The sequence below is a fragment of the Ambystoma mexicanum genome, chromosome 6q, assembly GCF_040938575.1.
Source record: "Ambystoma mexicanum isolate Mex_15411 chromosome 6q, UKY_AmexF1_1, whole genome shotgun sequence".
Classification (NCBI taxonomy): Eukaryota; Metazoa; Chordata; class Amphibia; order Caudata; family Ambystomatidae; genus Ambystoma; species Ambystoma mexicanum.
In genome coordinates, this window is record NC_090937.1 from 1,084,487,763 (window position 1) to 1,084,515,054 (window position 27,292).

Below are 27,292 nucleotides of genomic sequence, written 5' to 3' on the forward strand. Positions count from 1 at the left end.
GTTTCTCTTTGTATTTGGCGTAGTCATACTTCCCCAGCCGCTCTCAATCCACAATGCATGCCTACCGCAGCTCAATTAGCTTTTTCTCCCACCCTTCTATGGGTTTCTGCCCCATCCATTAGCTCCTCAATCTTAGTCTCCTTGTCAGAGATGCTGCGTTGTAAATCCCTGCGTGCAACCCCCATTTTCCCTATCACCTCGCCCCTCCTTGAAGGATTCGCACAGAGTTCCAGTGTTGTTTAGTGCAAAGAAATCCTCATTCTGTCCCCATATAGGCTCTGAATGAGCCATCTAGCAGCGCTTCCGCTGTCAGTTACCATGTTTGGATATGTGGCCTACCCTTGGTATTCTGCCATGTGACTGCCAGGAGAGCATGATCTAAGAGCACTCTGGCTTTATATTCCGCAGTGATAGTCGACCAAAGACTCAGTGCATGTGAACATGTATTCTATACATGTGTGTACCCGTGGGGGCTGGAGAAATAAGAATACCCTCTACTGGCTCCATGCAGCCATCTCCAAATGTCTATTAGGCCCAGGTCCTCTAGCAAGGCTTCTAGTCTTCGCAGGGGGTGCCGGCCTGCTGTATTTGCTATCCGACCTGTCCACCCTAGGGTACAGTGTACAATTGAAATCCCCCCCATATCCACATGGCCCCCCGATACGGTGTCATTCTGGGGAACAAGGACCAGAAGAAGGAGGTTGCATCATGATTTGGGACATGTGTTAATTATACAAATCTCCCGCTGCTCTAAAAAGCCATGAACAATGGTCATCCTCCCCTCATCATCGCACTTGGATTCGATAAACTTAAAGAGCACAGCTGTGGGTCACCCATATTAGCGTGCCCCTGGTGTAGGCCGAGTAGGTGAACACATATACTTGCCCACCCATTTTCTGAGTAGCGTGGCCTGTCTAGCCTCTGTAAGGTATCTCTCCTGCAGGAGGACTATATTTATTCCTTGCCTTTCATGTATGTGTGCACCCTATTGCATTTGATGAAACTGTTAAGCCCCCTGACTTTCCAGGAAACCATCCTAATGTCCCAAGCGTCCCACTCGCCTCTCTTTGAACCCTGCTACCTCCCCCATGCCCAGTCGCATCCCAACCAGCAGCCGATGCCTGCCCACCTCAAGGGCCCCCAGGCCCCCATCCAGAGCTTCTGCATTTCCCTACACACAATCCCCCTGTGGCATATAGCTGTGAACTATGAGAACCCCAGGCAGGGGTACCAAACATTGTAGCATGCATAAAGATCAACCCCCAAAGGTAACCCAAATCCCCAACATCCCCAGCATCCGCCCAACGATAAGTGACTCGTTCAGGCGCAGCCACTTTTCACACACAGCCGGGTCCCGCAACCGGGGTCCCAGGTTGCATGTGCAGCGGTCGAGCACTAAAGTCTAGCACTCAAAAGAAGGAAAAAAAGGAATGGGTATGATAGAGAAGTGCACAGTCAAAAGCTAAACCGCTCACACCGTAGTCACCAGGGTGGACCAGTTCCCGTCCGGAGTCTCCAGTGTTGCGTCCCTGCTTCTCTCCCGCCATAATGGCACACCATGTCACCTTCTGCTGGTCTGTCCATTAAAATTGTCACCAGCAATCCTGCAAGCGATCAGTTCTCCGCCTCTGACGTCTCGGGAGTGGGGCAATTCCTGCAGTGTCCATCGAAGCATGTGCTCCGTCCGTGTTATCAAAGAAGTGAGAAGTTCCATTGTGGACGCATATATTCCAACCCAGCGCACCAGAATCTCTCCTTCACGGGGCCAAATGCTGTCCTCTGCCTCTGCACCCTGAGAGTGTAATCGGAGTATATTTCTATCTTCACCGCCCCCCTCTCAATAACGCCCCTTGTCTGGAGAATGCCAGGACTGTCTCCTTATCCCTATAATTTGGACAGGGACTGATGGCTGAACTCCACCGTAAAACCTTGCAACAAATTGCCAGGACCCACCTCTTTCAGCATCATGTTCCCCACGTATGTTGTGGGGTCATTCCCTTCTGCCCCCTTAGGTAGTCCAAATACACAGATGTTATTTGGCCGCACCCGTCCTTCGGCATCCTCCACCCTGTTCTCAAGCATCGCCACTTTCGCCTTCCATTCTCGCACCCCCCAATGGCACCTGTGTTATTTTTTTCCATTTTCATCTGCCTAGGTCTCCACAGTCTGCACCCTGTTGGCCAAAGCCAGGACATCCTGTCTCAGCAAACCAACGTCAATTATTACCTCATCTATCTTCCTCTCTAATATAGGCTGGAGTACTGAGATGGCCTACAAGATCTGACTCTCATCAGCCTGCACCACTGGGGGCTGAAGCGTCAGTGCAGCACCCCTCTCCTCCTGTGCCGTGCTGCTCCCCTCACCCTTGCGCGCAAATGTGTCCATCCTGGTTCGCCTGGACTCCCCTTATGTCCCCTTGTGCAGTTTTTCCAGCATGTACACAATGGTGCGCCCAACTGGCACAGTCAGGTATGGCAACTTCACACTCAGTGCCACGGACTTGCTCTGGTCTCACACGTAAGGCTCAGCCAGCCAGAGTCGCTCCCCACTGACAGAGGAGTGGCGCCAGGGTGTTGACCCCCTTCTGCAAGCAACTCAGCCAGGTCAGTCCTGCCGCTCACACCCCCTTTACTGTCTCACTGTTCCAGGGAGGGACCCAAGTGCAAACCCGCAGCCTCCCAGCTGCTCAAATTCATGCTGGGCACCTCAAGGGGGGACCCCGTGCCAGTACAACATGCAGTGCGTTCACCAGCACCACGCTATTCTGTTGGTGGTGTACATCTGCCAGGATGAGGCCCGCGCCGGAGCCCCCTCTTCCGTGCCGGCTCCTTCCCAGAATGACACAAGTTGCTAATGTCTTCCACAGTGCTGCAATCATGCCCTTCCACACCTGCTGGACGTTACAGCAGTTGCTGCGGTATGGACTATGAGGCTCCTCGCACAGCCCCAGGAGGTATTAGGGTCGCTCTTCAATGCTTGTATTCGGCAGTTCCATCAGAGATCCGTTGTGGGAGATCAAAGTACTGACAAATATTAAGAATAGTCAACAGAATGGCACCCGGGGCCACGCCTACACTGAACTTGTGTGGGTCTGTGAGATAGAGTAGTAGTTCCTATCACTGTTTAAAATGATGAGCAGGGCCCGAGTCAGTGTGCCCATTCCGTGTGACCAATGGGTAAGAGGGAAACCAACCCACTAGCAATTCAGCCAGGGTGGTCCTGTCACTCACGCCCCCCCTTACCATCACTGTTCGAGGGGGACTTGTTACAGTCCTAGAGACTCCCAGCTGTTCTTATCCCCGCTGGCCACCTCTTGAGGCACCCCTTACAGCATGCCACGCAGTGAAGTCCCCAGCACCGCACTATTCTATTAATGGTGCTCTCGCTGCACTCCGCTCCCCTGTGGTGCGATAACTGTGACTCACGCTGGAGCCCGCACCTTCCTTCTTCTTCAGTGCCGGCTCCCTCCCAGGGCTCCCGCCAGAGCCACAGCGGGTTCCCGCTCTACCACACCAGCAGCCTGGAAGAGCCTCTCCCACAGCACCGGCCAGCTAGGAGACAGCTTCACGGCCCCCGAGGCCACCCGCAGCGCAGCGCCCATGCTGCTTATGTGCCGCTCTCCTCTCAGGCCAAGGGCACCATGGTAGATTCTCGCACTGTGAGTTCTGATGGCTCTCTCTTTGCCCCTGCCTGCACCAGCGCTGTGCAGCTGCTCCCGGCTGCTCCTCAGCAGCTCCGGTCCCTGGTACAGCTGTTACCGGCCCGTAATGTCTAGCAGAAAACCCATAAATGAACGGATAATGCGGGAGCCTTCAGAGGACATTTCTCTACCGCATGGCTTCTGGCCACGCCCTGCAACTCTTTTATTATAATGATCTTAAACTAATCTTTGAGGGACTTTGAAAATGGTTAAAGGATTTTGGCGACAGGTATTTTGGGTCCTCCACTGTTTATCAGGTGGATCAGAATCCCCTTCCTGACACCACAATATGTAAGGGTGGGGAAGGAGGAGATCGACACACAGGTGACATTGTTGTAGTTATAGACTTATTTGGATTAAAATAAATGAGGAACGCCGGTATGGCTCTTCCCTTGGCCTTCTTAGGCTTTCACAATTCACAATGCCAAGGGGTGTGCCACTTCCCTTGGCCTTCTTAGGCTTTCACAATTCACAATGCCAAGGGGTGTGCCACTTCCCTTGGCCTTCTTAGGCTTTCACAATTCACAATGTCAAGAGGCATGGTTTCTTCCCTTGGCATTCTTAGGCTTTCCAGCTTCTCTGGTATTTGTAAGGTGGACCTGGTTCACTATCCTGCCAGGTACTATGACTGTTTGTTTTATGACTTCTTTGGTTAGTATAGCAGACCTGGTTCACTATCCTGCCAGGCACTGCTATTGTTTGTAGAATGGTTGTAATAATATCTCTGTACTTGGGGTTTCCAGACCTCTGTCTTCATACTCTTTCTTGTTCTTAGGGTCCCAGACCCCTGCTTCTCACAGCGTGGGTGCCCACCACCAGGTAGGGGGGCATCACACAAGCCTGCCACTCAGCGTGGGTGCCCACTTTTTCGTCTCAGTACTTTAGTAAGATTCATATAGGGAGTCTCTACTCTTCCTCGTCTCCGTATTTTGGAAGGTGTTTGGATGCTCTACCTTACATAGGTACATGGAAGAGTGTGAAATTATGTTACTCTGCATAGGGCAGGGAGATGAGGGAGGGTATGGGATATTCAGAGTATACCGCATTCTTCCCTGATAACCGTCCCCAGTCCCACAGGGGGATTCCCTCCCATGAGATCCACCTGCTGAGTACCACCCCCCAGGAGAACTATCGGGTAGCAGCTTCACCTCCCTGACCTTATGAGAACAAGCTCCCCCTAGGGAAGCAGGGACTATAACTTTAGATTCTTCACATCCCCCCCTCATACTCTTTCTTGTTCTTAGGATCCCAGACCCCTGCTTCTCACAGTTGTTCTTTTAAAGTCTCTCTCACAGGCTTTCCTCCCAGCCCTAAACTCCAGGTTGCTTTTACCCTTCTTAAGGGGTTCTCAACACTGTCCTCCGTTCCCACCATCTAGCCCCTACCTTCTGGGAGCTTTTGTTCAGGCTCTGGTTGGCTTCAGGAGTCAATCTCTTCTGTCCCACCTCCACGTCTCTGTAGCTGATGCTTGCTGATACTCTGCCTAAGCGACATGCGTGGCGCAGACTCTTCTCTCGGGCAGACCTTTGTCATCTGCTTCCAGCAGTGTGAAGAGTCCTTCTTCCTTCGACACTTTCTGAAGGCTTCCTCTTCTCGCCTCATGTGCCAGTTCCTCTGATCACCCTTCTCTGCTCCGCCGACCTGCTTGTGGCAACTCGCGCAAGGGCTGAACAAACTCTTCAGTTTTTCCCTTTTTATGCATCGGCAGCTTACTGATTGTATTGACTAGACTGCTGGAGTTGGTTCCATGGAGTGCTCTCTATTACTTTGCGCCTCTTCTTCATCCCACTACTAATGTTATTCCTATCAACTGGGTTGTTTTGAATCTTTTTCGTCTCAGTACTTTAGTAAGATTCATATAGGGAGTCTCTACTCTTCCTCGTCTCCGTATTTTGGAAGGTGTTTGGATGCTCTACCTTACATAGGTACATGGAAGAGTGTGAAATTATGTTACTCTGCATAGGGCAGGGAGATGAGGGAGTTTATGGGATATTCAGAGTATACCGCATTCTTCCCTGATAACCGTCCCCAGTCCCACAGGGGGATTCCCTCCCATGAGATCCACCTGCTGAGTACCACCCCCCAGGAGGACTATCGGGTAGCAGCTTCACCTCCCTGACCTTATGGGAACAAGCTCCCCCTAGGGAAGCAGGGACTATAACTTTAGATTCTTCACATCCCCCACGAAAAAGAATAATGTCCCAAGTCTTACAATTGATCAAACTTCAAATAAAACTCAACAAACGCTGATTAGTACAAATAAAATACCCCAAATAATCATCAATTAATACATGTACTAAAAAAACTTTGTAATCTACAGAACATTTCTTTAACAAGGAGAAAGACAGACACAGTAGTTGTGGGATGTAATAAGTGTGGAATTAAAATTAAATAATACATGTGATAGAACACAATGTTTATCAGTGCTGGTTTAGGGATTCGGAGAATCTAACTATGTGGCTTTGTGTGTGTTACATTTGTATTGTCTTCTTCTTCGCAAACATTGCCTTGTTGCTCTTATTTTGGATGTTAAAAAGTCCCTGAAGAAGCTCACAATAGATGGGGTATTAAGAAAATCCAATCCTATCTTGTGAAACGCGTGTTGGCTGAATGGTATTTCAAGTTAATTGGTCAGTAAGATTGGAGCTATCAGAGCTGTACACCAGAGAAATCCGACTGTCTCCTTGTTTAAGAAACAGTTTGCAGATTATTTTATTTTTTATAGGTTACTAATTATTTAAATTATAGGTGTTAATTGTAGTATTTGTAGCATTGGGCATTTTGTTGAGTTTTATCTGAAATTTGATCCGCAGAGTTGTAATACTTAGGAAATTATTCTTTTTCTGGAGGAGGACATTGACATTTGGATTGATGTAAACATATTTGGTTTTGCTTTTGAGGCTGCGGATGGGTAAATAAACAAGCTCAAAGAATAAATAGCCAAGTCTACCATGTTAATTTTGTATTGAGTATACTACACATTAGTAGGTAAAATGTCTTGGTACATAAGCTTTACTTTGCAACTATATGCAATCCCAGAGTTCTAATAAAACATTGGCATAAGTGGGACAGTAACGAATCCACTGTGTTTACCTGCACATGTTTGTATTATGTGGCTCAGTAAGTTTCCCCATGTCAGAAGTGCTCAGACTTAGGTGTTATTGTGCACCGACCATGGCCGAGAGATAGATCCTGAAAACCTGAAAGTCTCCAACGAGGCCCTCCTGGGAGGTCTGGGTCCAGGGCCTTGTGGCTCTTTCAGTGAAGCAAAATGTTATGTACAACAAAATGCATTATTTTGATAGATGTGATTAAATCTAGAGTGTGTCTAACAGACTTTATACTTGAGTGGGATGGTCTTTGTCTTGTTGCTTTTTTATTTGTGTTTGTTTGTTGACATCTCTTGGTACATGTAGTGTTCCTCCCATTCAAGCTATATAATGTTGCTGAGACAGAATAGACATATGATTGGGTTGGCTCAGTCCTTAGGAACAATGGACAAATGTATTGTATATTAATTATATACCCTTGCCTTTAGGGGGCATTGTCCCATCTTACTTGTGCTTCTAAAAAAAGACAGTTTGCTAATTTAGAGATAAAAGTACATAGATAAGTGATTTATTTAAGAATTAAGAATTAACTAAATCAAAATATAAGCATCATGTTAATGCCTAGATACAAGAATACATAGAAGCGGCAACACAACCTACCTGTTCTGGTTGCCTACAATAGTAACATTAGTTTGTTTACCTACCAATGGATAGCTATATCCTTATGTTACAATTCTAAATAGAAATATCCTAGTACACAGTCTGTTGGCCTTACATATTTGCTATTTGAATTGCATTTATTGAATATACAAATTGTCTATCCTTTAAGACAATTACAATTTTATTAAGCACAACTGTTGATTTTAGAGCCATATTTCAGCAGTGATTTTAGCGCAAAGTTGATAGCTTCATGCTTTACCGGAAAACCTTCAGAGTCGCCTGCAAAAATTGAATCATTCTGTTCCTCCAAATCCTCATCCAGTAGGCTCTGGCAGGCTACGTCACTCAGTGAAGCCTCAATTAGTCCAGAGAGTTACTCATTGGTTACTGCTGGAGCTGACAAATTTCCCACTACATTTTTACTCATGTTGGCCAGGGTTTTAGGGCTAAATGTGCTTCATAATTGTTAGACGTTGGTCTGTAGAGATAAACAGAGGTTAAGTAATACATTATTGTTGTCAATCTCTGTTGAGAAATTCCCTAACCCTGGTTGTGTAGTTTGATCAGTGGTGTGCACAGGGATTTCAACAGTGACTTACATTTGTGGCACTTTAAACATTTATTTTTATTTTTGAGGCTTCAGGTAAAGAAGATGCAGCATTTGTGCTCAGAGGCTGCACCGTTTTTGTTACTTAGTAGCAGTGGCTTCTGGTTCCATAGTTTGTATCCTCTGTAGAGAATTGTCACTTTTTGCTTGCTTGCCTTTCAGGCGTAAGTTATATACTCTTACCTAGTTGCATTGATAACTAGGTGCAAAGAAGTATGGATCACAAAATGAGTCTGAGTTAAAATATATTTTGTCACCTAAAAATGACTCCTCCTAGGAATGTGATTTATAGTTTTACTCACTAAAAAATAATTTCGAATGGATTGTGTCCCCCCCTCGTATTCCTCATCTATGATATTTTTGCTGCTTCGGAAAAAGATTTCTCAGCAGAGGGCGCTGTACGCGATGCCGTTGTGTCGATGTCCTTCCAGGGCCTCCGTCGAACATCGATGTCATAGTTAGTACAAATAACGCGTGCAGCACCCTTTGGCTTCAGTTTTGTTTTTCCGTAAGCTTTTGCTTCGATTGTCTAATGGCAAGCTTCTATTTTCGTCAAGAAAATATCTTCATCTTCAACTCCTTCGAACCCAAAGTCAGGATTTAAGAAATGCTACGATTGCAGGTCGATGATATCCATTGCTGACCCTCACCGTGTCTGCCTGTGGTGTATGGGCTCTGGGCACCGTACCGATGACTGCGGGTCCTGTCAGGCCATGGCAGAAAAAGCTCTCAGGGAGCGCAGAGGTAAACTGGCAGTGGTGAGGGTGCCTTCAAAGTCTTCTTCGAAGAGGGATAAAAAGTCCAGTCGAAGAGGTCCCGGTAGAGGAGTCGATCGAGGCAGTCTTCGTCTTCTTCCTTGAAGAAGAGACACCTTCTTCTTCTTCTTCTGATTCCTCTACCGAGGTAATCAGGGGCCCAACCAAATCAGATTCCCCCAGAAAGTGGGATGCGTTTAAAATTGAAATGATGCGTATATTCGTGAATGCGGCCTCAACCCCCTCGAAGGAATCACGCAAAGGCCATGCCCTGGTCACTCCTTTGGACGACTTAGGGAAGTCAAATACTACCACTTCAAAGCCGAGTGTTAAGCCGGCAATTTTTCTCGGCCTGACGAGAAATCGTCAAGGGTATCGACTGGAGAACCGAGTCCGTCTCTGATACCTCTGAAGAAGAGCAATTCGTTGACTCGTTCGACGACTTTGTCGACTCCATCAGAGTCAAGCCTGTCGATGCAAAAGTCGAAGGTAGCGTCGAGCAAACCGGTGCCATTGTCGAAGTCATCGTTGATACCATTGGCGAAGCCATCGTTGATACCATTGGCAAAGCCATCGTCGACTCCATCAACGGTTACTTCAACGCTATCGAGGACTTTGTCCATTCCAGAAAAGGTTTATAAACCTACTCCAAAGAAAGACTTTTTCAAGTCTATGGCCTCAATTTATGAGGAAGAACATGCCTCTGAAGAGGATTCCCCACCCTTTGGGTTGCACTATGGTACTCAAAATGTTCCTGACAAGCTTATTAATGAGGAATCCATGATGAGTGATCTCTTTGATTGCCTCCAGTCGGCTGGTGGTATTGACATTTCACCAGAGCTGGAATTTGGCAGGCCTGACCCATCTGAACATGCCACATATAGGAGCCTCATGAATACAGTCACAGAATATACGGGCTGGAGCAGGGCTTCTCCTGCCTATGAACAGGATGATATGATCGATATCCTGAACCAAGGTCCTCAGAAGGACCCAGTTTTACCCTTTCATGCAGCCCTTCAGAGGAAGGTTACAGCAAATTGAGAATCTGGACCTGCTGTGAACAGGAACTTTTCTAGGAAATACAGGCCTTCTAGCAATGATCCAGAGTATCTAACCAAGCACCCTACACCTGAGAGCTTGGTGGTTCAGGGTGCCACATCGACCAGGCAATCTGCTTATCCCTCTATTCCCCCGGATAGAGACGACAAGAGGGTAGATGCCTGGGCTTGTAAGATCTTTACATCAGGCAGTATGGCCTTGAAGTCTGCTAATGCACCCTTTCAAGGTTCACTTACACCCTGTGGGACTGTATTGCCATGGCGGCTGATCACATCCCAGAAGGGGAGGAAAGAGACGGCTTCCTGAATATAGTTAAGGATGGAAAGGAGGCAATGGGAGAATGTCTCCAATCATGACTGGATACTGCTGACAGCATCAGCAGATCCATGGCTTCTAGCAGCGTGCTACGCAGGTTTGCTTGGCTGAGAAAGTTGAGATTTGCACTGGATGTGCAAGCCAGACTACTCAACATGCCCTTTGATGGCTCGAGGTTGTTCAGCAGCAAGGGGGATGAGAGTCTGGAGAAGCTGCAGACCTCCAAGGCGGCGGCTAAATCACTTAGCGCCTCCATTTGACAACCTCAGCAACAACCCAATTCAGATACATCTTCCGGGAGGGGTCGTCCTTTTCGTTTCTATTCCTCATTTGGAAAAGGAAGAGGACAGGCTGGACAAGGGGGACAAAAAAGATTCCCTCGTAGTGGACGAGGAAGGGGTGCTAACTCAGCCCCAACAGCAGCATCTTTACCTTCAGCTGCTGCTGCAGCCGCCTCTAAGCCACTCTGAGGGCTTGACCCACAAGACCCCGGTGGGAGGCAGAATCTCTCAGCATCTGAACGAATGGCAGGGCATTACTTCAGATGCTTGGGCACTGGAAACAGTAGCCCAGTGTTACTGCCTTCTTTTTCAAAGAAGGCCTCAAGATCTGCTCCTTGTGCAGGAAATTTTAACCCTGCTAGAGAAAGGTGCAATAGAACATGTACATGTAGCAGAGAGGAACAAGGGTTGGTATTCCCCCTATTTTCTCATCCCAAAGAAGGACAGAGGATTGAGACCCATCTTGGACTTAAGAAACTTGAACAAGTTCCTCAGGAAGGACAAGTTCAAGATGGTAACCCTTTCTCAGATCCTTCAGGCTCTCCAACTCCAAGATTGGTTGGTATCATTGGACGCTTACTTTCATGTGCCAATCCATCTCAAGCACAGAAAGTACCTGAGGTTCGCGGTTGGCGGTTCTCATTATCAGTTTTGATGTTCTGCCATTCGGGCTGACCTCCGCCTGAGGGTTTTCACCAAGTTGATGGCGGTAGTGGCAGCAAGTCTCAGGAGAGGGGGGAATCACATCTAGCCCTCCCTGGACGATTGGCTGATCAGTGCACGTTCTCCCGAACAAGCCCTGGAACATCTCAGCGTAACCTGCCACTCCCTTCACAGACTGGGCTTCTCCCTCAATTACAAGAAGTCCCATATGATACCATGCTAAAGACTCCAATTCATTGGAGCAGTCCTGGACACTTCCTCGGGGAAAGCCTTGCCTCCCGAGGTGAGAGCTCAACACATTCAGCAGATGCTAACAAAATTTCAGAATTCCCATTATTTTCTGGCCTTCGATTTTCTGAGGTTGCTCGGTCTCATGGCATCCTGCATTTTTCTGGTGCCTGAGGCCCGATTGAGAATGAGATCCCTTCAATGGGCTCTTAGAACTCAATGGTCCGAATTCTCAGGGAATATGTCAGATCAACTGCCAGTTCAAAACAGAGTTGCTCCAGACCTTCTTTGGTGGGCTTGCAAAGACAACATTCTCAAGGGAGAATCTTTTTGGCAACCATGGCCGGAGAAAATGGTAGTGACGGACACCTCCCTCACAGAGTGGGGAGTCCACATCAACAAACTGACAATCAGCAGTCGTTGGTCTCCATCAGAGTCCAAACTACACATCAACCTTTTGGAGCTAAGGGGAATCAGACGAGCGCTGAAGGCCTTCCTGCCCTCTGTACTGGGAAGGAATGTCCTGATAATGAAGGACAACACAGTGGCCATGTACTACCTCAACAAGAGAGGGGATTTAGGGTCACTACCACTGTGCAGAGAGGCAATGCAGTTCTTGTTCTGGGCAATAAAAGAAGGAATCTCTCTGTCGGCAGTTCACCTAGCCGGAGAGCAGAACACAGCAGCGGACGCTCTGAGCAGGCAGAGCACAGTCTCCCACGAGTGGGAACTAGCTCCGGAAGTCCTTCAAGAGATCTTCACCCTTTGGGGAACACCTCAAGTGGATCTGTTCGCGAACAGTGTAATCGGAGGTGCGAACAGTACTGCTCAAGGGAATTTCCTCCAAGAGGAGCTCTAGAAGACTCGTTCGTAGTAGACCGGAAATGTCCACTCCTGTACGTGTTTCCTCATGTAATCAGGAGGTTGAGAAAGTTCAGAAAACCCATGATCCTAATTGCCCTGGATTGGGCCAGGAGGATGTGGTACCTGGACCTTCTGGACATGTCCATCTGCCCTCCAATATGTCTTCCACAAAGAGAGGATCTTCTCTCGCAAGAGGAAGGTTGGGTTCTCCATCCAGAGGCCAAGACACTCAGCCTTCACACATGGTTTCTGAGAGGCTGATATACAAGGATTGGGACCTCCTGGATGACGTAATGGAGATTTTGCTTTCGGCCAGAAGGCCAGCAACCAAATCCGTGTACCAGTGTCATTGGAATTAAATTCAGTAACGTGTAGCCCCAGTCCCATTTCATGTGCCGGTTTGGGCCCTAAACCTAGTACTAACATTTCTCTCATGTATCCTATTCGAGCCATTACATTCATGTCCTTTAAGGTTCCTTACACTGAAAACCGTCCTACTGGTTGTTATAAAATCAGCCCGCAAGGTAAGTGAGTTGCAGGCTCTTTCTTGTAAGCCTCCTCATACAATTTTCCATAAGGATAGTCTCTGACTTCCATCTGTCGCAGAAGATAACACTGCCAACATTTTATCCTCCTCTTCATGCAGGTAAAGAGGAAGAGAAGCTTCACAGGCTAGACACAAAAAGGGCTCTAAGCTTTTACATTTCAAGGTTAGCTAAATTTCGGCAACATAATCAACTTTTCATTATGTATACCGGCCCCGAATTGGGCCTGACAGTAACCAAACAAACTATATCCAGATGGAGAATGTTACAGAATGGCGGGCGCAGAACCGCTAAAAGGGCTAAGAGCTCATTCCACTAGTGCATGGCAACTTCTGCGGCTCTGCAAAGGGGTGTTCCAATACATGACATCTGTGCAGCGGCAACCTGGTCGTCCATACACACATTTGTAAAACATTACTGTTTAGTCTCTTCCTCTACTCAATGGAGTATTTTTGCAAAGGCCGTTCTTTATTCGGCCCATGACTAAATTGATACTCCCTCCTCCAAATTGTCACTGCTTTGGGAGTCTATCATAGATGAGTAATACGTGGGAGGACACAATCCATTCGAAGAACAAGTTACTTACCCCCTTTGGACTGGATGTTCCTCCCATGTATTCCTCATCGCCTCTCCCAGCCTACCCGCTGTACAATTTACGTGTTTTAAACTCTCTGCTTTCTGAGAGCTTGCAGTCTTGGGGAACGCCTGGTTAATTCCTCGAAAAAAGGATATCTAAAAAAACAGAACTGAAGCAAATGGGCGCTGCACGCGCACTTTGTACTAACGTTGACGTCAATGTTCGACGGAGGCCCTCAAAGGACATCGACACAACGGCATTGCATACAGCGCCCTCTGCCGAGAATTTATTTTCCCGAAGCAGCAAAGCTGACAATATGAAATATCATAGATGAGGAATACGTGGGAGGAACATCCAGTCGAAAGAACGTTACCAGGGGTAAGTAACTTGTTCTTTACTGCCAACTTGAAAAAATAGAGCGTCAAATGCTCCGACTTCAAAATCTTATCTGGAACTCTGTTGTAGCACATTAAGCTGTTTTTGCAATCCTGTTGGTATGCAGTCCAATAATGCAATATCACTGGCATAGACGAGCAACTGCGCCTTCATGGAACCTATTTTTGGAGGGTAAAAATATGTCACATTTAGTGCATAATTTAGGTCAGCAAGGTATGAGTTAAACCGGGTTGACGCAAGCACACAACCCTAAATCCTGTGAATGTTCGAATCTGATCACTCAGTAGCCCATTTCAGTTTAATTCGACAGCCACCATCTTGTTTTTGTACAGGGCAATGATCTAACATAACAGACTCTGCGTAATGCCCCTTTAACGCAATTTGCACTATAGTAGATGATGGATAACGGTGTTGAATGCGGCACTGAAGTTGATGTATGCCACAGGTGCAGGGCAATGAAAGCAGTCCCTTGCACATTCAACTGCAGTAACTAAGGAGAGTATGGTAGTAGAAGTTGATGACCCCTTTTAAGCCCAGTCCGGTTTATCGGCAGAATATACATGTTATCACTCCAATCTATTAGTTGTTTCAATATTACTCTTCTAAATACCTTAGCAGGGGAATCAAGCATAGCTATGAACCTATAACTCTTGTCTGGGCCCTCGTTTGAAGATGGGGACAATGATGCTATGCCAACTTCACTAATTTGTACAGCTTGTGCTATATATGTCCCGAAGTACATAGATTTTGTTTCATCAGGGTATAAGACAGGCCATCGGGACCAAGTGCAGTTGAACTGGGTAAGTTCTTTAATACATCTATTATCTCATCTATATTGCTGGTATACTGCCATTGAGCTAGTTTGCATGACTGATATTCGAAGTCATTAACTATCCTGACTCCCAAGGTAGTATACATGAACTTCTCCCAGCATTGCCTACAGGTGCCAACGTTCAGTGTTTTGTCATGTCCCTTGCCCTACACTTTTTTCCAAAATAAATGGTTATCGTTGCTTTGAACAATGTTGACCATATCCTGCCTTTCCCTCTGTCATATCAACTTTTTCTAGAATTTTAACCATTTTTGATATTTCATCTTCCTCAAATTACAAATGGGAAAGGGTAATTAAAGAGTCAAATTACATTATTATTGCGTATTGAGTGAAAAAATGTTTTCACGTTGCAGAAAATAAAATTGATTTAGAAAGACTGCTCCGAGCGGTCTTTCTAAATCGCACTGTCAGCCCCTGTGAAGCGCATGAGTGCGTGCAGGGGCTGATAGGCAGCGTGGCTTGAAGAGGGAAGATGCTGGCGGTCCAGGTAAGTGTTTTTGCAAGTGTTTTGTGTGTGTGTCTCTGTGAGTGAGTAATGCTTGGACGGAGGTGGGGAGCCAGTAAATGGGAGTGTGTGCGTGTTTTTGTGACTGTTAGTGTGTCTGTGGTGGGTATGGGAGAACGGCTTTGGGTGGGGAAAGGGGTTGCCTGGGAGGAAAGAGGGATCTGAGTGAAACCTCCTTATTTACAAGAAATCCTGCCAACCCTGGAGGGGGAGCGGGTTGGGGGGGGCTCAGGGGTATTTATTGGTGTCATAGTTCTGCATATTGAGGGCTGCACAAAATTAGCCAAAAGAGATCAGTCTTTTTTGTGTGTGGGCTTCATTATGCGTAAAGGTCACATAGAACCTATAATTCAGGCCATTTTTCCTGTTGAGAGAGGAAATTCAGGCAGGACTCTTTTGCAGCTTTCCTTGATGATGTGAGGACCTCTCTTTCATGTCTCTCTCCCATATTCATGCCTCTTCCATTGACCATGATTTTTCTAACTTTCACCATTCACTTTCACCCCATTTTACCCAAACTATCCTGCCTGCACATTCACACCTTCCCATCCACAGTTTTTGATAACCTCTGATATTCAGACCCTTAAAACAAACATGTGCAATGACCTATAACACTGGTGCAAATTACTGACAGCTATCCTACTCCTAGCCTATTAAAATGTCCTTGCTGCCCTCATGTATGCACTGGATTCCGCCAAATCCTCCTACTTCACAAACTTAACCTCCTCCCTCTGCAATCCCCCAGAAAATTTTCATAAACCCTTCAGGCTTTGCTCACATCTCCAAACCCAACATCAATTGCGTCTTCCCTTTCTGCTAAGGACTTTGCTCACTAGTTTTTGTCTAAGATTCTTAACACACACAGCCCTCTTATCTCTCCTTCCATAGCCCTCCTCTCATTAACCACCTCTCCCCCACCTCTGCTACAGTCATTTCTCTCCTTTGGAATTAGCAGCTACCCTTCATAGCGCCAACCCATCTTGCGGTTGTATCAACCCTTTGGCACGCCACATCATCAAGCACTTAGTCTCAATCACTTACCCTTAACTCTCTCTCTCTCTCTCTGCTGGACACTTACCTGCCACCTTCAAATCTTCAACTGTCTGCCTATTGATGAAACCTTCTGCTGACCCAACCGTCCCGGCAAACTATCACCCAGTTTCTCTTCTTCCCCATTATTCAAAGGTCCTTGGACCTCTGTTCTTCACCCTCTATACCTCTGCCTGAGGAAGACTTATCTCATCATTTGGCTTTCACTGCCACCTATGTGCTGATGACAGTCAAATATCTTTCTCCATTCCCTTCTTCACCCCAACCATCTTAGAACAGATTATAAACTGTCCCACTTAAATTTGCCACTGGACGGCTCTCTGTTGCCTTATACTGAACTCTTCAGAAGTCCTCTTTCCCCAGCTTTCAATGCCATCCCTCCTCACACCTGCCTCCTTCTCGACTGAGCTACCTGCACCCTCACCCGAGGCTCACAATATTTCGAAAATGCATACTTTTCTCACTGACCACTCTACAAAAACTCTAATCTCCGTCATTGTGCTCAGCAAACATGGCTACTGCTCAAGCCCTCCCCCCGCCCCCTCCTTTGGCCTTCTTCACTAATCCTTCCTCCCTCTAGAAAGAAACACCTCCCAAAATACACTAAATTAGATCTGCTCATTGAAATCATTGAATTACATAAACAAGAACACAGAATCGTCCTTCTTCTTGTTCAACCATTTTTTGAATAGTTTGCTTATAGGCATGCAATTGGTTCCTGTGTTTGCCGCTTTCTAGATGAACAGAAACAGAATTTTAATGGATTTTCTCTAATAAGCCTATTCCAGAGACAATGGGTCTTCTTGGTGGAGGAGTGATTCCTTTGTGTACTTTAGGGAGTGCGTAGAGGGCTGACTTCCTAGGGGTCATGGGGTTGAGAAAATCGTATTCTTTGTTACTGATAAATTCTTAAGCGCTAGCTTCTTCCAAGATGGGCAATATTAGTTGTCTGATTGATTCTGTGGGATCTGACCCGAGTTGTCTATAGCTTAAAGTGTCCTGCAAGAGACTTTGGACCATGAGGTTGTATGCTGAGGTGTCCATGATGACTATTGGTCCACCTTTGTCTGCAGGTTTTATGTTTATAGATTCATTATTTGCTAGTGATTGGAGTGCTAGTCTGTTCTTCTTTGAGAAGTTCTTGTAGCCAGGAACTAGATCTGCCTCTGGTGTATCAAGTTGTTTTAATAGAGCCTTTTCAAATGTAATGGATTTGGGAGAGATACCGTTCGGTGGAGAATAAAAGGTGGACTTGCCTCGTAGGTTGGTGACACCCTTCTCTCCTGTAGTGGTGGTGATGGAGCCAAAATATTGTTTTAACCGGATTTTTTCTCACCAATTGAGCCACTTCTATTCAAGTTTGGAAAGGGTCATGGTCTGCCGATGGTACAAATGAGAGGCCTTTCTCAAGTAGGTCTATCTCGTCTATAGATAACGTGTATTCTAAGTCCTGATGAATGCGGTTCAACCACTCTTCACCACAGAAACCGGTCGGCTATAAAATGACCTGACCCAAGAGTACAACAAGACTACCTGGAGTCAGTGCATTTGGTTTTTGAATCCCCAATACAACAACTCTGTGGATTCCCTGTATTTAACGAAAATATTGAGAGAGATAAATTGAGAAATTGATTGAAGAATATTCCACCATTCTTCTTTTTCCTTGTTTTAACATTCTGCACCCGCTTAATAGAGAAAATCCATTAAAATTCTGTTTCTGTTCATCTAGAAAGCGGCAAACACATGATCCATTGTGGTCCAACATGTGTTTTTTAGCACGGCACAGTGCACAGTGCACATACGCTTGTAAGTTTATTTAGAGACACGTTGCTCTTTCAAAACTTTTACTCTAACAAAGAAACTGTGTGTTTCTTAAGTGTGAACATTGAACTGGGTAACCCACAGTAGGCAATCCCAAAACGGTCCTTGTTGTTATATATACATGCAATTGGTTCCTACATTGAAGGATGATTTAAACATTTCTGTTACAATCGTCTTAAAGGTATCCCACTTAGCATGAGTTGGAGGGGTTTAGTTTAAAAGATATCACTAATTTAATTGTAACCTACAGACAATGGATTGCACCTTCTTCTGAGATTCCATATTTTGGGAACAGTACATGGTATCAATGTTTTTTATGTATGTTTTTAGAGTTCTTGTTCAGTGCAGCACTCTGTTAACCCATAAGTAAGGTTTTCTGCATTATTTGTAAAAAAAATGTTCATAGTATCTCTCTGGACACAAGGTTAATTCAGAAGGAAGGCAATCCAGGTTATGAAACAGACTATTTTGGAAATATACTACTGTCTGTGTACAGTCACAAAGTATGCACTAATTTCAAATAATCTCTTTTCTTTACAGCATACCAATGTGTTCAGTACTAAACAATCACCTTAGCCTACTGGCTAGAAAGTTTCCAGAAACCAAGTTCCTGAAGGCGAATGTAAACAGCTGCATTCAAAACTACCACGATATATTTTTACCTACATTAGTTGTGTACAAGAATGGTCAGATTATGGGGAAATTTATTGGATGCAATGAATGTGGAGGCACAAATCTAGAAGTTGAAGGTAATATACATTACATTGTCTTATCATTTTCCTTTAGAGCAACTCACTTATAAATTGGGACACATTTTTGTATGTATGTAATACAAATGCCTGCTAATGTTATATGATTTGACTTGTAAATAACTTCTATCTTCCTGCTTAATTTGTAAGCAAAGTGCTATCAAATGTGATACATGCTGACATCCACCCCTTCCGTCAGTATATGGCAGAATTCTATTCATGGCCAGAGAGGGAAGCATAACTCACCCGCCCGATTGGTTTCACATTATTCATAGGGGGAGCTGCTTTGCTGTACCTGATCTAAATGCTGACCCCCTAATTAACTCAACACTGGGGAGGTTTAGGAATGTTAACAATGTTAAGCACATCAACTATATCATCTAGGATATGTTTACTGAACACATTAAGAACATTAAATATACATTACAAATTCAAATCTCTACACTTTGCTACTAATCTTATAACTCTTAGGGCCCGATTCTCAAAGATATTTGTTGAATCAAATCCCGTAATGCCCATGAGCATCTCCGATTTGCACCTGCTGATTTATAGCTGATTCACGAAGTATAAAACTGGAGCAAATCTGAAGATGAGCATTTCTTAGAATATTTGTAAATCACATTTGCTTGTGAGTATCACAAAGATACTCCAGATTTGCTCCACTTTTGAATTTTTCGAATTGTATATAAATAGCCGGCACAACTCCGAGATGCTCATGGGCATCTTCTCATTTACCCCAGTGCAACGTTTTGAGAATCAGGCTTAGTGTGTAAGAGTATTGGAGTATATGCCCTTAAGGATGTCTCATGCTGATGGTCCTACGTGAATAAGGGAACATGGGACAAGTCTACCACTCAAGCACCAAGAGACCAAATGAATTGTTAAAAGAAGTTATGTACAGTGCTGCCGTGGCTACTTCTTTCTGAGGTGTTTGCCTCACTGTGCATCGCCAACAACCAAGTCACTCTTTGCTCATTGGAAAATGTTTCCAGATTATAATTTGCATATGAGAAGGTGCTATGTTTATTGTTGGGTTAAATTGTGGGCTGGGGAGGGTCAGGTTCAGGGAGGTTTCACAGTGGAGTGGGGTCTGCCAGGTATTTAAACAGAAGTAAATCTGCCAGCAGACGTGTGAACAGAGCATACATATATGAATATATAGGGTGGAATTAAAACCCCACAACTGTGAGTGACTATAAACTTAGGCTCTGCCTGGGGATGAACCCCGGGTGGGATCTCTAAGCAAAAGGCTGAAATTGTTCAATCCAAGAAGAATATAACCTGGTATTGAAGTTTGTGTTGTGTTGTGTTTATGTATGTCGGCCCAACCCTATAAATATCCTATTGAAATAGGAGTCTTAGCCTCATGTTGGTCCTATTTCTCTTTGTGACATTTGATGTCGGAAGTGGGATTGATCATCCCAGACCTTTATTGGCCAACCCTCGGCTAAAACTACCTTACAACTGGATCCAAAAGAACAAACTAAGCCATGGATAAAGCAGGGGCATACTTCCTAGTTCTTACTGCAGCTAACCAGATCTTGTTTGCAAGGAAGTCTTCAGTTCACTTTAACGAACACATCAGACAAGATGGAGGGTGAAACCTTGGTAGGGCACCTCCATAGGATACCTGGCCCACAGTAAGAGTTCTGTGTGGCTGAGGAACTAGGAACAATTCAGAGAGAATTCCCGAAACATGGACAAAAGCATACCCAAGCCTTGTCACAATATCCCTGTACTCTTTTTGGAGATAGCCAATACGGAAAAGAAGTGCAGAGCCTAAATTATAGCACCTCTTAGAACAGGACAGCTATGAGCAGAACTCCAGATATACAAAATGCATGGTGTGATGAATCCTGCGCAGTCATAACCAAACCGCAGCCTAAAGTCTCCATCCATGTGGCCAGCGGAAGGCAGCCGCTACCTGATCCTAACTCTGGGGGTGGTATCAGGGGGAAGGATCACGTGGGAGGAGACGGCTATCAAGGGGAAATGGTGATTACGCTAGGGGAGACGCAGTATTCATCTTCTTCTAAGGATGAAAGTAAAATCATTCCTAAATATATAACGGCATGTTCAAGTCCCTCCCATATGTATGCTCCAGGAACATGTCTGGGGAAATCATTTGGACAGAATAATGTTGATGCTTCAGGGGTTCAAGAGCTAAAAATGAAACTGTTGAATTATTCTAATTCAACCTTTTATGGAAGTCCTCTCTACAAAGTTAAAGCACAGACTTTTTTTGAACCTCTCCTGGTTTTAATAATTCGCAGTACCTAAAACAGTCTAAACTAGCTTAAGGTAAAACTGAACAAACTAATGTCACATTATCTAATATGGACTTCATTAACCATAATGCATATGGTACTGGGACAAGGAAGAAGGGCCTAGAGCAGAGGCATTGCTAGGAGGGCGGCTGAGGGGGCTATAGCCCTGGGTATTTTGCTTGTAGCCCCGGATAGAAGTTCAGGAGCTACAACCAAAAGGCTAACTAGCCCAGACTCCTGACAGCCCTGACATTAGCGTAGCCCCAGATCTTTTACAAACCTAGCAACATCCCTGGCCTAGAGGCATTGAAGATTCAAAGTCCTGTTAAACATAAGGTGTGGTCTAATTGTGATAGACCTAGGCACCTGAGCGGGATATTTAATCCCAAAATGAGGCACAGGTGAAGAGAGAGCAGGATGGAGAGGAAGCCGATGTTGAATGCCGTGCAGAAGCCGTAGCTGATAGAGCTGAAGCGACCTGCGGTGCCCGAGCAGCCACGGGAAGAACTACACCAGGAACAACTGTCACTAAGGGTGAAGGCCCAGCAGATTGTACAGTGTGCGCACTCTTTTCAGCATACAGTGTGTCAGTGAGAGGAAGGCTGCAGAACATCAAAAGAGCTGTCAGAGGATCCTGAAGACAAACACACACCTCACTGAAGGTACACAGTCGCAGGAGAGAAGGCGGACGGGAGCCTGAAGACCCGCTGCAACACCTGACAGAGCAACACAGTGCAACCGGTGAGTTGGCTAAATGTAAATGCCAACTCCGGGGCACTCCGTAAAGGAAAGTCATTAAAGATTAATGATTTTGAATACCGAACTGTTAAAAAAAGAAAAAAGAAGCTACAAAATTCTGAATATCGAACATTTGATGAAGGAAAGTTGAATTATAATCATTTTGAATATCGAGTACTCAAAGAAAGTAAGCAGAAACTTTATCCTATTTTTTTTAACTTTTTTTAAATCAATGGCAAACATACAATGATTGATTGAAAAGAAAGAAAACACTTACATGCAATGCAACATCGTACAAGATTGCAGGCGCAGCTCAATACTCTGCATATGTAAACACTGATCATAATTATACCAAATAACATACATAAAATATTAATAATATACAAGAATGCAAAAATGACACAATGACCCTAATTCATAGAAGTGTTTTATAATGGCAAAGTCCCATAGGAAACTGCTTAGTAAATCATTGAAATAGGGCGTAGTCTTGTAGTGCGGCATCAGTCCATAGCAAAGCTGCATCATTCTGCAGTCGTCAAGTATACTCGCAAGGGAGTCCAAATGTCTTTAGTCCTACACAATGATACTGTGGTAAATACGTACAGTTCTTTCCTGTCAAAAGTATAAATGAGCACGTATCTACTCGTGTATCGGAGAACTCTTTGATTTCCAATAACAAAGTACACACAGTTTGGAAACTACAGATTCTACATGAGTGTCGCCTAGTAACAAACAACAACTTGCCTATGTCCACCCGGAAGATACTCAACAGGGGCCAAAGTAAGAGACATCTCATGCAGGGTAGCTGCAACGTTCTCCCAAAAACAGTTAACACCTGGGCAGTGCCAGAACATATGTATATTATCAGCCAAGGAATGGCCACATTTCAGACATTTATCAGAAGTGTCCTGGGAAAACTTAGTGAGTTTCGCTGGCGTAAAGTGCAGTTGATTTAAGAGCTTGAACTGGATGAGCCTATATGAAGCACACAGAGACACCTCCTTAGTGTGCATATAGCATTTCTGCCACTGAACATCTTTGAATTGGATGCCTAAGTCATGTTCCCATTTCTGCCTTATAATATTCTTTCGGGTGGGGCATTCAGAACTAGGCCATACAGTCTAGAAACTAATGTTCTTGGTTCTTTACAAGTGACTATTGCGTCTATGAGCGGATGGGTTTCAGGTTCATGTGGAAACATCAGCCGCCACAACCGTTTTACAGCGGCCCTCAACCTGTAATACTACAGAATAACAATAGGGCTGCTACCAAGCTTGGACATAACGTCATCTAGGGTCACAAACAGCCTTTCTGGGACAAGGTCACACAATACTAATCCTGTGCTGTCACCCCAGGTTTTCTGTAAGTCATCGTAAAAGGTGGGGGCCAACCTAGGGACGTTCTAGAGTGGTATATTCTAAGGGTAAAGAACCAAAAAGCACCAGCCTATGAAACAGCCTGGCCCAAGTATTGACAGTTGTGCATACTGGGTCAAAAGTACAGGAATCAGTGTATTTGTCACTAAAGATGACCACCTTAAGGTTAGTGGGTGATGCCCCATACCGTTCAAGCATCATGTGCACAGGTTCAGGCCCCTGTGAGTACCAATAACCTGTGTATTGAGCCTGAGAGACCAGGTAATATAGTTCGACATCAGTGGCTGCCTGTCCCCCATGATCATACGGTTCAGTGAGCTTCTTCCAGCTCAACGTGGTGGCACCAGACCCCCATAAGAACGCCACCATCATGGAGCGTATAGATGAGAAGAAAACCCTGCCCGGCCAAAAGGGAATATTGCAGAAAAAACATAGTAATTTATGGAGGAGTATCATTTTCAACAGAGACAATCGGCCATACAAGGAGAGTGGTAATTTAGCCCAGATTTTAAGCTTTGCCTCCAATTGCTGCATATACTCGATGTAGTTATCCACATACAACGTGCTCTGTTGTCACCAGACCCGTATGCCCAGGTATTTGAATCTTGCGCCTACCCAGCAAAAACCCAGAAGATCTGCCATCGGAGATGTGGCATCCGTGAGGGGTAACAGTTTGGATTTAAACTTGTTAACAATATAACCAGAGTGCTTTGTAAATGTCTGTACCTCATCCATCATTGGGCCAAGGCTGACCTCAGGGTTGCGGGCATATGACAATGTGTCATCAGCATACAAGGATATAACCTGTGGGGGTCCTAGCATACAAATCCCTCTGTGCCCATGTTTGCCTCTCATGACCACCTCGAGTGGTTCTATTGTCAGTGCAAACAGAGGAGACCCCTGGCACGTTCCCCTGGGTAAGGGTATGGAAGGGGATAGTTTAGTGCTGGTCCTCACCCTGGCCAACTGCCGGGAATTGAGAAGTTCGGCTTATCCGTGGAAAGCCGCCCCAAACTCAGACCGGCTCAGAACCCTCAACAAATATTGCCAGGACACAGAGTCAAAGGCTGGCCAGGCATCCAGAGATGCCGCCACCTCCCTGGCCCGCAAAGTAGTAGATCTGGCCGGGATGAATCCCGACTAAATAGGGTGTACTAGATCTACCATGTAGGGGAGCAGTCGAGATGCCAAGACCTTCGCGAAGATCTTTGCATCCGTATTTAGTATTGATAGCAGCCGGTATGAAGTGACCTCATTCAACGACTTCCCAGGTTTCACCAGGACCGTAATAATTGCATGGACTTCAGGAGAACGCTAGCCTCGAGAGACTCCTCCTATACCCCTACCAAGTGTGTAGTAAGAATAGCACTGTACTCCTTACACAGTTCAACCCCCAGTCTATCTGACCCCAGAGCAGCAATAGCACTAGTTATTTTGTCTGTGCTAATTGGAGCATCCAGCGTTAGGCGGCCACATCCGGCACTGCCGGGAGATCAGTGCCTTCCAAATACTGTGCCAGCTCCCCATCTGTGCTAGTGTCTCTGCAGGAATATAGGGACTCATAATACACCTGGAACTCTGTGTTGATATTATCCTCAGATGTCAGGGTAGCACCAGAGGACGCAGTAATGCCAGTGATAACCTGCAGGTAGAAGTCCATTTTGACTGTTCTAGCTAGAGCACGGCCTGACTTATCCGCCTCGCCATAACGACGGGAAAGCACTGGCCTAGCAATGTATAGCACCTCTTTGTCCGCATTAGGTTGCCCTTAATCAGCCCCAGAAGAACTCTGTCTTTCGTCCTCCCATTCTCATTCTCAATGTGTCTTATCTGCCCATCGAGCTTGCACAGTTCCTGCTGAAGTGTCGTAAAGGTCCCGGCTGTCAATGAGAGCAGTTCCTCACTCATAACTACTTTAAACGTTTTCCATACAGTAGAGTACAGTGTCACTGATCCCAAGTTCGTGTTAAAGAACTCTTCAATTTTAGTGTAAACTGTTTCAGTGACATTGTGATCCCATAGAATCATGGTTGGCACGCGCCTGCATGCTGGGCCTGCATGTATGAGTGAAGGCCAAGGACAATATGATAGGCTAATGGTCAGAAAAGGTGCACGGAAGGAGAGAGAACCCACGCACCTTCCCCATCAGGTCCGTGGACAGAAGCCAGTAATCGATCCTTGACATGGAATCATGGACTGTGGAAAAATATGTATATTCTCTCACCGTGGGGTGGAACCCACGCCAGACATCCACAGGTGTAATTGCAGCATGATTTGCAACATGGCTTGAGCCGCCATGGTGAGAGGACGAGGGGCAGTGAAGGAGCGATCCATGGTAGGATCAATGATCATATTGATACCCCCCCAAACCACAGGTACATCAATATGCCCAACTAGTAAATCCGCAAGGACCAGTAAAAATTGGAGTCATCAACATTGGGGCCGTAGGAGGTTGCCAGGAGTATATCATCCCCATTAAATGTTCCCTTTACCACCACATATCATGGGGATCAGCATGGCTTCTATCCACTTTGAATGGCACAGAGAGGTGTATCAGTGTCATCACACCCTGGGCTTGCGAGGTGTAGGACGTAAAGAATCTCTGTCAGCCCTATTTAGAAGCAAAGAACTTGTGGACTGGGCCCAAAGCATGAGTCTCCTAAAGAAGGAGAACCTTAGGGGCATGCCCCTCCGGATACGTCAACAGCCGCCTGGCCTTAGCTGGGTTATTTATGCCCTGAACATTCCAAGAGATGATGGTCACCGCCCCCTGTGGGCTCCACTCATCCACTCCCACCGCCATCCAACATCACTCAGCTGTGGGGACCTTTCCACACAGTAAGACCACCCATGTAGCATAGTGCACTGTTTGCCTCAACTTTTATAACGTTTAACCCCAAAAGTAGGAGCAACTGCGCTCTCTGCTTCCCCCCTTCTCCACCCTCGTCCCACCCTATCATCACCCCAAACTTGATGACGATTACCCACACCCAGAACATCTGAGATCTCTTGGGAAGCAATGCGAACAACAACTGATTTCGAAATTCAGCCAGGCGGCCCAACATGTCACAAATCAGAGCCCATTTTGTCATGGGACCGGGTCCTACCAAATAAGTTCCAATGCATGTGGTAAAAATGTTCCACCGAATATGAGGGGTCAGGATCAGAGCACCCCCTTGAGCAGGGATTCGCCTGAGACCCCTGCATGGGAAGCGGGATTGAGGCTTCAATGAATGTGAGGGCATTGGCGTGTCTATCGAATAAATGCACCCGACCTCCGTCCTGTATACGAAGTTCAGCGGGAAATGTGTGAAATGTGAGGGTGTACGGAATCTAATGGCGTCTCAGCAGACGCTTTACTGAATCATAGGATCTGCGCTGTACTGGGATATTAGCGTCAAAGTCGGGGTAGATATATATGAATTTTAGCAGATTCAAAGTGGCTCTCTGGCCAACTTCAATATGAGGTCTCTGTAATTTAACAATTTGGCAATAATCGTGCATGAAGGCGCCCCAGGTTTCGGGACTGGTGCTAGTGTGTGCTCGGCAAGCTCCACCAAAAACTGTGGCAAGAATTCTTTTTTTTAACCAGTATTTTATTAGTTTCACAATTATTAAACAAGTGCCACCATGCATAAATTCACATCACAGGGTCAATGGATTATAACACTAAAATAAATGACTCTCAATCAAAGCTCTCGTATTGTCCCTTCTCCTTCATGTAGCACCAATGAAGAAAAAATTGACATTCGTTGGAGAAACGTCTTTTGATTACCCGGACTGATCATTGCCACCATCAAATAGGTATCGTTCAGCAATGCCTCCTTCACATGTTTTCTTAAACAATTACCCTCCCCCCAGGGGTGTACTTATAGGGGGGGGTGGCAGGGACCACTCCCCCCCAACTTTTTTGCCATGCCGAATTGTCCCCCCCCATCTTTTGGCGGGGGCAGGGCATGGCCGTGGGGCCACATTGCAGCTGCTGCATCAATTATGTAATTAGACAGCGGGGTGGTTAATACATTATATATATGGGGTGTCAGTGTTTGGGAATAAATAAAAATGAAAGAAAATGGGGGGTTTAGGGGAGGAACCCCCCAAAAATATTTGTTTTAAAATTCGATGGGTTTTTTCATAAAAAAACTTGCGGTAAAAAACCCAGCGAAAAAACATCCCGTGATGAAATGACATGGAACTGTGGGAAGAGAGGTTGCTGGACTGAAGATGTTCTCCCTGGTCCTGTGTTGATTTTCA

The 27,292-nt window shown here is 45.6% G+C and overlaps 1 protein-coding gene across 1 annotated transcript in view; it reads left to right on the forward strand.

Moving 5' to 3' along the window:
• Positions 1-27,292, forward strand: part of PDCL2 (phosducin like 2) — a 922,229-nt gene that overhangs the window by 758,778 nt on the left and 136,159 nt on the right. Inside the window, exon 5 of the mRNA XM_069630331.1 lies at positions 18,449-18,657. Coding sequence (XP_069486432.1) covers positions 18,449-18,657 — 209 coding nt within the window. The remainder of the gene's footprint in view (positions 1-18,448; positions 18,658-27,292) is intronic.